This window comes from Culex pipiens, chromosome 3 (assembly GCF_016801865.2).
Source record: "Culex pipiens pallens isolate TS chromosome 3, TS_CPP_V2, whole genome shotgun sequence".
Classification (NCBI taxonomy): domain Eukaryota; kingdom Metazoa; phylum Arthropoda; class Insecta; order Diptera; family Culicidae; genus Culex; species Culex pipiens.
In genome coordinates this window covers 123,906,116-123,918,590 of record NC_068939.1, presented here as the reverse complement: position 1 = coordinate 123,918,590, position 12,475 = coordinate 123,906,116, and the positions used below count along the sequence as shown (strand labels likewise).

The window sequence follows — 12,475 nt, the reverse complement described above, 5'->3', positions numbered from 1 at the left end:
AAGATAAGATTTATAAGACTTCTAAAATATTTTTTATTCCATGCTCATTTCATACAAGGAAACTAAAATAAACAATTCATATTCATGTATGCATGCAACTGGTAAATATTTGTTTAAGGAAATATGATATTTTTTCATAAAAATCTAATAACCTTATCAATCTCAAACTTGCAAAAAAATCGGGTTTGTCAGCAAAATCCAAGCTAAATCTGAGCAGACGAGTGATTTTTTAACACAAAAATTATGTAATAATCTATTAATTCTCTTAAAAATATCTTTTAATGCGGTTTTATGATTTTTATCTCTGAAGAAATCTCACTTATTCAAAAACTCGGTTAAACTAATTATAAAAATGTTTAGCGTTAAATCGTCGTAATGAAGTTCCTGTGGAAATCCGGCCATATTTCGGTTCCCCGTGGTCCCCCAGGATGAAACCCTCTCCAGTCGATTTCCAGGACTTTTTTACATAAGAAAAATGTTGGCCTAACTTGGGCAACCAGCCGCGCTCCGAGTTGTGGACGCAATAGCCTTTTTCACAATTTTATCCCACTGTGCAGCGTCCTGATGCAAACAATGATCAAGCTCGAGCTGTCACAGTCCTGTGAAATATGTTGGCTAACATATCGGGCGGTCAGTCAAAAAATCCAGCTAGAAGTCGCCTGACAAAATATAGATTAATAGAAAGAGGTAGGAAATCCAGGGGGATGCTAAAGGCAGCCATCTTGGGGGTTGAGATTGATATTGCTCGGAAACTGCGCAAAGTAAAAACAAAAATATTTGTTTTATTTATATCACTGACGAACTGACGTGCCACCCCATACATATTTTTGGGATAATTCTGACCGCAAATTCTCCAGCGAACACCAACTCCATCTACCTTCAGGTTCGCTGAACTATTTCTCCCTCCCACACGTGTTTTAGATATTGCGATTATAATTCAATTTGTAATCTGCGTCGTTTCAAAAAAGTATGCGCTCAGAACGATTTAGGAGAGCGCTGTTCGTTTCGGCGAAAGCGTGTGTCAGCTTATGATGACTTCAACAATACATTGCATGTAAACATTGGCGCGAATCGAAAAAAGAGAGCTAGTGAAGAGAGGGAAGAGAGAAAAAAAGGTTGACAGATTGTTCGCTAGAAGCAAAAACGCCAAACAAGAAGAAGACAACTGCGGTCAAAAGTGGTTTGCTCGTGGCACGTCAGTGTTTATATTTTATTATTTTTATAATATAAATTTTTAATTACTATGGTAAAAGTCAAATTACACAGTAGTTGAGTAAACGTTTCATGTGATAAAAGTACAACTTTATATAAGGTTATCGGCCAGATGTGTTTGAAATGATCCAACTTTAGTTTATTTAGAACATAAATTGAGAAAAATCTGGAAAAAACTGGTTCTGCCAGAATCCTGCTAGATCGGTGGAACATTTCTGCTAGAATGTTGTAAGAATATCCTGCTCTGTGAGAACTCTGCTAGAATCCTGCTAGAACGTCGTGACTGGGAACTACCTATTGAACGCAAATTGCGATAAAATTTTACATAAAAAAAAGAAATAATCAGAATCTTTCAATTTTAATCCAGCAGTTGTTTTTACTTTTTTACAGTTCGCAGTTGCTTTGTTTTGGTTCCTTAATGAGCAGCTGTTCTCTTGTTCTTGCTTTGTTTTGGTGCCGTATATGACAGCTCTCTTTTGTTCTGGTGCCGTAATTGACAGCTGCGGTTGAGCTGCCTGTAATGAGATATAGATGTCGCCCCAAGTGTCGCCCCCGAGGAAATCTGATGGAAACAAACGTCCAGCTGCCATGCAAAAATACTTTGAATATGTTGTTAAATTTCTGACTAGAAAGCCTTATAAACAAAATTCTATTTTTTTTTTGCTTTTTGGGTGGTTTTGAAACCGCCTTGAGTCTGAGGTACTGAAAACTTGCTGAAAACTAAATTTTGTAAATGGACCTTTTCAAAAAACGCCAGCTTGTTCATTTTTAGAGTAAACTTCGAAGGGGTCCAATAAATATTATTTCTATTTTAGGTCGTTTTGGATACCCCTGACTCAAGGTTGTTTCAAAAACACCCAGAAAGCGCAAATAGAAAGTTAAAAAATTTTTTTTTGTTTGGTGCCTACTCGCCTCAAAGCCCTTTTCATGCTGGTGGTCCCACATTCCCGCCCTTCACTGTAATCAGCTGATCGCCAGCGCCGTATCTTTTGCCAGTGGGGTTGTCCGTTTGACAGTCGCGCCCCTTGACAGCTGTTCTGTTCCCATCAAAACAAACTTCGAGCTGTCGTCACGAGAAAAAAAGGAGTGTTTGGTCGGGGGGAAAAACTAGAAAATTGTGCATTTAATCGAGGAAAACTCCCTTCCACGGGGCTTAACTATGGTGCAAAGTGCAGTTTAACCGCTTCCGGAGTGGATTACGGTGTTTGCGCGCAAGATGGAATTCAAATACGCCAGCTGGGTCGTGCTGAGTGTGGGTGTTTCCATCAACATTTTCGGGTTGTTTTGGTTTCTCGCCTTTGTTATCGGTTTGGTGGCCTTTCTGGTTGGGTGAGTCAGGGGTTTCCGTGGTCCGCAGGCAGTTCCGGAACCAGGGTTGAGCTTTCGTTTCGTTTTTAGGCTGCTCACGATCCTTTATCTGCAACATGGCGATCTGGACAAGTTTCTCGACAGTGGACTGCTGGAGAATCCCCTTGACGAACCGAAAACCCTCGGGTTAAGCATTGGTGAGTGGTCTCACCCCTTCCGGAAGGGCGTTCCCCCTGGTTTTGTTTTACTGCTTGTTGCTTTTGCATGCATTTCCATTCGATTTTCATTTCGCAATTTCATTTTCCTTTGCCTCTTCCCCTCGGTTCTTCTCCCCTCTTTTTAGCAAGGGTGGAGTTGCAGCGTCGCATTCCAAGAAAAGTGAAAATTTGTTGTGTTTTGCAAGTTTTTGCTGGCGTTTGCTTTGGTGTTTGTGCAGGGTTTTTAATGTGTGTGCGAGCTGTGTTGTTGTTTGGATTTCCTTTACCGGGGGTGACAGACTCGATACCTGAGCGAATGTATACAGGAGATTGTAGACAAACGAGTACGGTTAGGAATGGTCAGTCATCGACAGAATGTGCCGGTTGAGAATCAAGGGCCGAGTATAGAAAGTGTCCAAAACACGACGTCAAGATTGTCATCAGCGACTTCAACGCTCAGGTCAGCTAGGATGAGGAGTTCAGATCGGTTATAGGAAGGTTCAGCACCAATCAGCAAACGAGAACGACCTACGACTCATCGATTTCGCTACCTCCCGAAACATGCCCCTACGTAGTACCTTCTTCCAGCACAGCCTCCTCTACAAGTACACTTGGAGATCACCAAACGACACGGAGACGCGGACATCAACTCGGACCACTACCTGGTGGTGGCAAAGCTGCGCCAACGCCTGTCCGAGGTCAACAAGATCCGGTACCGTCGCCCACAGCGGTATAATCTGGAGCGACTCAAGGATCATTAGGTCGCTACCCAGTACACGTGGGAACTCGAAGCTACGTTGTCTGACGAGGGTGAGCTCGCCGAAGCCCCTTTGGAGGCCTGCTGGTGCCGTATGGAAGCAGCCATACGTGGACCGAGTTCGACAGAACGGCTAGTTCGACGAGGAATGTCAGGTGATGTGGGAGGAGAAAACAGTAGTGCGGGACAAGTGGCTGCTGCACAACACCCGTGGGAACAAGGAGTCGTACAGACAGTTGGGAAGACAGCAAACCCATCTCGTCCGGGATTAGAAGCGCCGCCTAGAATAGTTGGAGCGCCAGGACATGGAACAGCTGTATAGCTCCAACGAATCGCGTATGTTCTACAGAAACTCAGTCAATCCCGGAAAGGCTTCATGCCGCGGGCGGAAATGTGCCGGGATAAGGACGAAGGAACCTTGACGAACAAGCGCGTTGTGGTCGAAAGGTGGAAGCAGTACTTTGACGAGCACCTGAATGGCCCAGAGGTGGATTACCAGCACTCATGATTTGGGAAGTAATGATGCCATCAATAAGCTGAAGAACAATAAAACGGCTGGTAAGGATAGTATCGGCGCCGAACTCATCAAGATGGGCCGGGTAAGCTAACGGTCTGTCTGCATCGGCTGATAGTCAAGATCTGAGACAAAGACCAGCTGCCGGAAGAGTGAAAAGAGGGTGGCATGCGCTCGATCTACAAAAAAAGGGAACTAGTTTTAATCACACGACTTGTATTTCGTAGACCGTAAATATTTTATTTTTATTTTTTTATTATTCAGCCTTTTACTGTTGTATGCAAACCATTTGACTTTTAAAATTTCTTTAAAAACTTGAAGGTTTTTTTTGCTGCTTAAAGGTATCGAGTCTCGTTAAAATTTTTAAATGTCTATCCAGGGCTGTGGAGTCGGAGTCGGAGTCGGAGCCGGAGTCGGGTCTTTTTGAGGACCCGGAGTCGGAGTCAGAGTCGGAGTCGTCAAAACTCGAACAGCTGGAGTCGGAGTCGGAGTCGGCTAAATTTTATGAGCTGGAGTCGGAGTCGGAGTCGGAGCCGACAATTTTAGATAACCCGGAGTCGGAGTCGGATTTATCTAAAATTCAACAATAAATATTATTTTATTATTGTTCATAATTTGTTACAATGCAGGAGAGCATTGAATATTTTTAATTGTCGCATGCACTGCGACATTTGTTGAAAGAGATTTATCAGATGCCATTTTGTTTTTGAAGCATTTTTATTGTGATTGGAATGCTTTAATTGTTTTATTTCACTATGATAACTTAATGATAACCTTTTAATCTTCTCTAACCCAAGTATGTAGTATCATAACTTAAAAAGTAATAGACAATATTGGTTCTGTATTCAAAAATATTCAATTGATTCTTGACTGCATCCTTTTGCCTATATTTATGTACCTTTTCAATTCATATTACACCAAATTGAATCCAGTTCATTCTGAAAGTCACGTTAGAAAATAAACAACAACATTCTGAAAAAAGTACTTTACCCCAATAGTGAATTTCTAGGTTTTAAGTAAATCATTTTTCAGGAAAAAAGTTACGAGGTACTTAAAAAGATTAAAAATAATAATCACTGTTTTTGGAAATAACTCACTGAGAGTATAACTCTTCCATCAAATAATCAACGATTATAACAATCTACTACTTGGACCTCAACATGCGCATTTTGTTTATAACTAAGTACATAAAAATCAAAGTGTCACGTTTAAAATATTTGAAGCTGACAAAAAATGTCAAAAAAATTGCAACTATTTTTTTAAACAATCATTGAATATGTTAAAGATATCGATTATTTTAATGTTTACTATTTCTCTACTGAAATCTGAAAGTGTTGATCCTTGGGAAAACTATTTTGATATCATTGCAAATTGTCGTTGAACGAATCTGAAAATGTTTAGTGAAAATGATAGGACTTTAATTTATTTTCCAAATATTATTCAACAAGTAAGATTTTTTTCATAATGTATATGTCCCTCGCAAATATGACGTAAGGTGATTATCATTGCAAATCAATTTACCTTAAAAAATCTTCTTGAAAGTTAGCTTCAGGGGTCCTTTTGAAATATCTGTGACCGGAGGCGCTCGATCATTCATAAAGCTTCGTTTTAGGTGAAGATTCAAGATGTCTCGCGCGCCTCCTTTAAAATATATCGAAAATTTTAAAATTAAGATAAATAAAAAATCCCTGGGTAAAATATTGTTCACGTCACGGTTATTTGAAAAGGACCCCTTCAGCGTCCTTTCCACGAAGAAATTCTTCAGGCACATTAATTTGCAATAATAATCTCTTTCAGCCATGGCGTGATGTACGTCTACGTCTTAAATAAAAAATAATGGGGCTTTAAAAAAATGATTCATTTAAAATTAAATTTGAAAATTCAAAGTGACTTAGAGAGTCACTGTGCTTCTTATAAATGTCAGCCTAAAAGTGATCAAATTAAATTTATATGTTAATCGATCATCAACGCTAGGTTTCATTTAATGGTTAATTTAACAAAAAAATGAATATTTAAATTTATTAGTTTCTAATAAATTACATGTAAATTTGAGGTTATGTGAATAAATCCTTATTTACCTACAAAATTGTTCTTCTAAAAATGCCTTTAAAACTGGATTTTTTTTATTTCCGTTTTAATAACGTATAAAATTGGTAATCTAGAAACTTTTTTTTCCGCAACTGGTGATCTTTTCTCTTCTGGATTCGATTGCTTAGTAAAGGGAAGGTAGTGTATCGTCACAAACTGGACCTTATCACGACACCTTAGGAAGGCGACCTATGGAATGTTAACATTAACCTTAACATGTTAACATTAGTTGAGTGAAAAACTGCCACTGAATCCCCGATACTCTACAAGGGTGTTCCCCTCAGGAACTGGGAAAGATTTACTAGATTTACTTTTGTGATTCGAATTTATTTTCCTTGAGAAAAACTTGACACTTAGAGAGTAATTAATTATTTTTTTAAAATAATAGTTTACTAATTTTTGAAAAAAAAAAATATGTGGAGTCGGAGTCGGAGTTGGAGCCAACAATTTGTTGAAAGCTGGAGTCGGAGTCGGAGTCGGCTAGAGTTGGTAGGCCGGAGTTGGAGTCGGAGTCGGAGTCGGTTGGAGCTGAAAGCCGGAGCCGGAGTCGGAGTCAGAGTCGGCTGAACTCAGAAAGCCGGAGTCGGAGTCGGAGTCGGAGTCGCTTGAAGTATGACCCGACTCCGCAGCCCTGTGTCTATCAAATTTAACTTAATTTAAAGACACTTTTCCAAGAATCCCCTCTCTCTCTGTATCGCTCCATCCAAACTCTCTATCTCACTCTCTATTTATCCCCGCAAACCCTTTTCGAACGCGCGCGCCCCATCCAGTGTGCGAACAGAAGCCCAGTAGTATGCTACTAATCTCCCCCAACATAAAAGTCCAAACCGAGTCCACGCGAAAGTCCAAGGGCCACGGGTCGTCGGGGTCCTCGTCCGACCATGGCCGCCGGCGCAACCTGCTGGACGCCGGCATGGACTTGCTGTTCAAGAACCGCCGATCGGGCGAATCCAGCTCAAGCTCGGGCCCGCTGGACGCCGGAACCGGATCGTCCGGAAGTGGTTCCGGTGGTGGTGGTGGTGGTGGTTCGATAACCGATCATCTCATGCACAAGGGCCACTTGCACTTCCACCAAAGGGATCATACCATTTTAGATAGCATGCCAACGACGGCTTCGAAGCAACCTTCTCCGACGGGGGGAGCAGCGGCCGGAGAGGAACGCAGCGGATCGAGCCGCTGGGGACCGTTTCACAACATTAAGATTCACACCGACAAGGGCAAATCGATTCAGTTGCAGCAGCAGAGCAAGGAGCAGGGGGCGCAGGAGAGGCAGAACCGGAAGAAAGAGGGTAAGTTTAGCAATGTTTGGGGTTGGGATTAGGTTTAAATAGAGGTCATTACTCATATTACACACGTCACAATCACAATCGTTCGCTGCTTTTGCTGCATTATATGTTTGTGTATAGTTTTTAGTTGTTATTTGTTCGTTCTTTGGGATACAGTTTAAATGTTTTTTTCGTAACTTTTGTGTTTTTTTCTGTTTGAGTATTAAGACACGGAATCCTGATTACAAGGACTATTGTATCGTGTTACCCATTTTTACTGTTATTAAGCATTTCCAGATCTATAACACAGTCCCTATTGAGAGGGAAAGTGCTGTTCCATCCAGATGCTGTAAACTCCATTCCTTGTGCCTTGTGCGCTATGTATCGCTAGAACCGCGGTGACAATTTTTTTCGTGTCATTTTTCAAGCTCTTCCCAGCAGCTATTATTTGCCGCGCGGGGTCTTGTAAAGACAATTGTCTTTTTGCGGTGCTACTTTTGCGGTGTTCCCTTTGCTCTGATCTGGACAAAGCGACTGGACTGCAGTGCAATACCGATCGGCTGGGCATTATTTACATGCGAAGACACGAGGAAAGTATTTTGAGAAAGAGGCGCAAAGGAATATCCCAAGATAGAGCTTTATGACGTTTCGCGTACACACACTAGCGCACCATTTGTTTTTGCTGGCCGGACAAAATTTAACCTCACTTTTTTTCGTGTACGTACACGCAATACATACGCACGTAGATAGCTCTATTGATCACATGCTAGAAGAGCACGTGAAGCAACCGTTTTATACTCATACGGTTGCTGCTACCTCTGAACTTAAACCTAAGGCTGCCACCCTGAGAAAAACCCATGACTTTCCGCTTATGAGGCGAAACCCGTAACCATTCGGCAACAGGAGGTTGGCAACTTTTGTGTTACTTATGCGATAAAAACAATACGTTTTTGTTAAAAAGGTCGAACATTTTAATTTTTCTTATCTTTTTTTCTATTGATCTATTGGCTATTGGTTCTATTGAACAAAATTTCTGAGTACATAATTCTCTAGAATTTCGTAACAACAAAAGCTTTTTTCAGTGAGACAGGCAGACGGTTTTTTTCGATTTTTTTTATTTTTCTTCTTATTATTAAAAGTTAAATTCTCCCAATAAATATGTTTTTAAATTTTCGAAATTTTCGGGTTTTTTTCTAGGAGACAAAAAAAAGCATTCAAAAAGTTACTCTTGATTCTAAAAATGTCACTGTATCTAAGCATTGGTTCAACACTGCTAAAAAAAGAAACGTGTAGGAAATTTTATAAGCATTTCGAAAATATTTCTAGAGTTTTTTTTAAAGACACATAAACATATGAAACACAATAGCTTTTAAGACCTTTAAAAAACTCTAGATTTTTTGCAGGGATGTTTTTCCTTTAAGTATAAAGTATACTAGAACACGGAAAGGGGATCCATCGCCAAATCGCGATAAAGTTCGCTAAAACTAGCGAAAAATGTCGCTAATTTCTCAGCCTGCACAAAAATTACCTAGAATCGCTAATTTTTTTCGCTGGTTTGGAAACCGATGAAATTCTACCAAACCAGTGAAAAAAAAACACTGGTTTGGTGAAAAATGTCGCTGTTTGGGGGATCAGTTTTGCTAGAATCAGAAAATTTTCTCGCTGGTTTGGAAAAAGCGGCAGGGCACCAAAATCAACCAGGAGATTATTGTACTGGTTTTGGGAAACAATTCGCTGGTCCAGCGGATTTTTTCACTGAACTGGTGTTCTTTTACGCTGGATCAGCGTTTTCTATCGCTGACGTCCGGGTTTTTTTTTCCGGCGGCAGCAGCTCGTACCAAAATCAACCAGGAGATTATTCTACTGGTTTCGGCGAAAAATCCGCTGGTTCAGCGAATGTTTCCACTGAACCAGTGTTTTTTTGCACTGGATCAGCGTTTAAATCAAATTGGAAATATGGAGTCTTTTTTAATGACATAATACATTTTTGTTTGCTTTTTGGTTGTTTTTGAAATAGTCTTGAGTCAGGGGTATTCAAAAAATACCCAAAAAAAAAACAAATTTGGTCTATTGGATTTTTTACACAAAAACTATTTTAGAACTTTGTTGTTTGTAATAAAATCAGCAATAGACATAAATTTATGACAGAATTTTAAGAAGATTTTTTTAAACATCATAAATTGATTTATGTAATTTTTTTATCGTTGTACATTAAAATTATCATTAAACTTTAGGACCCAATCAAGTAGCAAACATTAAACATAATGCAGTGGACTCTCTAGCTGTCGATCTTCTCGATATCAATATTGCTCCAGCCGTCAATAAAATTTTCAGTCCCTTCAAGAAGATTACTTTGATTTTGAGTTCTATAATTTGTAACTCCCTCTCTCGACGGTCCTTTCAATATCGACAACGAGAGAGTCCACTGTATTATCGACGACACGACAAGACACTCGGTGGAAAAAACATTGCAAAAAGTGTTCCCCACCGTGACCCATGAAACAACCGTGAATGTCCAAAGTCACGGTAAAATTGAAAGTTTTTTTAGTATGGTCAATTGTCTACGAAGGTTTCCAAAAAAGTGTCCACGTGGTTTATGGATGGTCCCAAGCTGCAAATTAACTTTAATCTGATATGCCATCGTTAGGTGCCCGATAAAATTACATGTTATTAATCTAGTTTTTATTTCATTAATCAATACAATTAACCATTATTAGACTCACTCTTTTGGATCATAGAATCGATCTTGTCCATGAAGATGATTAACGAGGCGAGCTCGTGGGCCGTCACTAACAGTTCACGAACCATTCGGGAATCTTCGTGGATGAACTTTTGAACAGCTCCAGCTTCGGGAAGTGATGCACGTACTTGTAGATGGTCTTGCCCAACTTGGCACGCGAATCAAGTCACCAATCTCGTTCGCTTCCAGATCGTACAGCCGCTCCCACGAAAAGTTCCTATCGATCTTCTTCATGATCTCCTCTGGCATCTTGGGGAACTGACGCAACGGGGACTTGCACTGCCTCATGCGCCGATCGATCAGTTTGCACAACATTGAACATTTGTCCGCAGCTGAACCCACTCGCATGCAGGACAATCTCGAAAATGGCACGCAGCAGAAGGGATGCGGTTTGGGTTACGTTCACCATGTCGGCAAAGCCCTGGAGTTTCAGGTGGGATCCGGAACGGGACACGCTTCATCAGCTTTTGCATCTCGAGTTCCTCCTCCTCGCGAACCGTTATGTTCCGGATCTCACCTGACAGCGAAAACACGCGAAAAAGCGTCGTACTTGATGAGGCCGCTTTTCTCCAGCTGGGTGTACGTTTCTACGCCGTCCTTTCTCGTGATGATGTCCTACTTGTCCGGCGTGCACACAATAACCTGCGTTGCAACAATCTGCTGATGGCTCCGGTCAACTCGAACACGGTCAGATTGTATGTCCCAAGGCGTTTACCAAAGTAACCGACCATTTCCTGTACTAGCGATCGCATCGGCGCAGTGCAGCTGATCTTGTACTCGTCCACGTTGATCGTTCAGTCATTGTTGATGTGCTTGTCGATCATGGTGAGCAGGACCACGTTCGTTTAATCGGCATCGTTTGGGGCGCAAAGCAGCAGATTTTTATCACTCTCGAGGGCCGACTTGTACAAGCGACTCTGGACTCAGTTGAGCGTTTTGAAGCCGGCGAACACGGGTTGCACGTACTACGCACTTGGGCAGCTTCTCGCTGACCATCCGTTCCTCTTCCTCTTCGAAGGATTACGGCTTGAATGCCGGCACGTGAACTTCTTCGTAACTCTTGCGCTGTTTGCGGAAACTTCTATCGGGCAACTGGCACCGTTTGTTGGCCATCAGATTGGATCTTTCGGTGAAGGCTAGTTCGTCCAATTTTAGCACGGTTCGGCTGCCATAAATTTGCCCTCCGATGCCTTCCATGTTGTCGTCGTCCTGTTCCTTCCGACGGCATTGCATCTTACTCTTTTCACCATCGTAATCATCCACCTTCTGCTTTCCCGTGTCCAGCTGGTGCAAGATCTTTGCCAGGAACGGATCGGCCTTTATTTTTTCACGGATTTTGATCCCCTCACTTTTGCTCTGCCCTGGAAGTTGCTGTCCGCCAGTTGCAGCACAACCATCGTATTTCTCATTTTATTCTCGGTTCCGCCGAAAACTTGATGGGTTGTTGTCTCAAGCCGCTCTTCGTAAACAAAACAGGTCATTCCGATGACCAAACACTTCCAGAAGCTTGCTGTAAAAGTAAAATAACATCTGTTACTGAGACCAGTTTCTTAAGATTTTACATTATATTTTACTTACTCAACAGAAATCCGAGCAGATCGTGCAGTCCGTAATTCGTTTGAGTGGCCACCGTGGCCTTAGAATTTCATTCCGGAATAATATAACAAAGTTGAGAAGGAATTCGACGGCGCTGCGAAACACGCGAAAAACAAACGAAAAATGACATTTCTCAATGTCAAAGTAGCAGTGCTGCTGATTTTATTATTTTTTTCAGGGAAACGTCAGTTCGATCGGTTTGACATTTCGAGTTCCAAAGGAAACGGAGGGGTAAGCCGATTAGGTGCCCACTTTTTGGAAGCGAGTGGCTTGTCGTGTCGTCGGTATTATTCTGTTTAAGTGCTGTACAATGAAAATCTAAGTGTCTGTATGGATTCAAAAAAGTTCACTTAATAACGGATCATTTGAAAAATTACAAGCAAAAAGCTGTAAAACAGTTGAAATCACGAGTGGTTGGAATAAAGACTACAAGAAAAACAAACTGTTATACGAAATTCTGCTCGAATTTTATGGCTATAAAACAACTTAAATTTAAGTTAAGTGAGGTAATCAAATTTCTGTTTACATTGTGTCACATATATGTCAAATATTTATTTATCAAACGTAGTTGATAGAAGTTGCTTTGTCAGTTTTAAGGCAAAAAGTTCAATTTTTGGGAATCTTATTTAATAATGTTTTACCTAAGCTAAGGTAAGCTGTTCACATTGCAGACGTTATGTATTTCCACATTAATAAGGCTAGAATTGATTGCGAAATGATAGACAATTTTTGAAAAATGGAATGTAAAGTTTTATAAAAAAAAGTCTAGGTGGTGTAAAGAAAGACACAGTTTTGAAC

General features: G+C 40.9%; 1 protein-coding gene across 4 annotated transcripts in view; it reads left to right on the top strand.

Moving 5' to 3' along the window:
- The first annotated feature begins 2,257 nt into the window (after window positions 1-2,257).
- The window catches only part of LOC120412934 (sorting nexin-13-like), a 31,455-nt gene continuing 21,237 nt past the window's right edge, over window positions 2,258-12,475 (top strand). The window contains exons 1-3 of one of the 4 annotated variants that reach the window (XM_039573568.1): window positions 2,258-2,541; window positions 2,611-2,717; window positions 6,898-7,365. In XM_039573568.1, the coding sequence (XP_039429502.1) occupies window positions 2,429-2,541; window positions 2,611-2,717; window positions 6,898-7,365 (688 nt within the window). In that variant the 5' untranslated portion in view covers window positions 2,258-2,428. Of the gene's footprint in view, window positions 2,542-2,610; window positions 2,718-6,846; window positions 7,366-12,475 lie in introns of all 4 variants that reach the window. The other 3 variants (XM_039573567.1, XM_039573570.2, XM_039573571.2) reach the window with 3 other exon arrangements.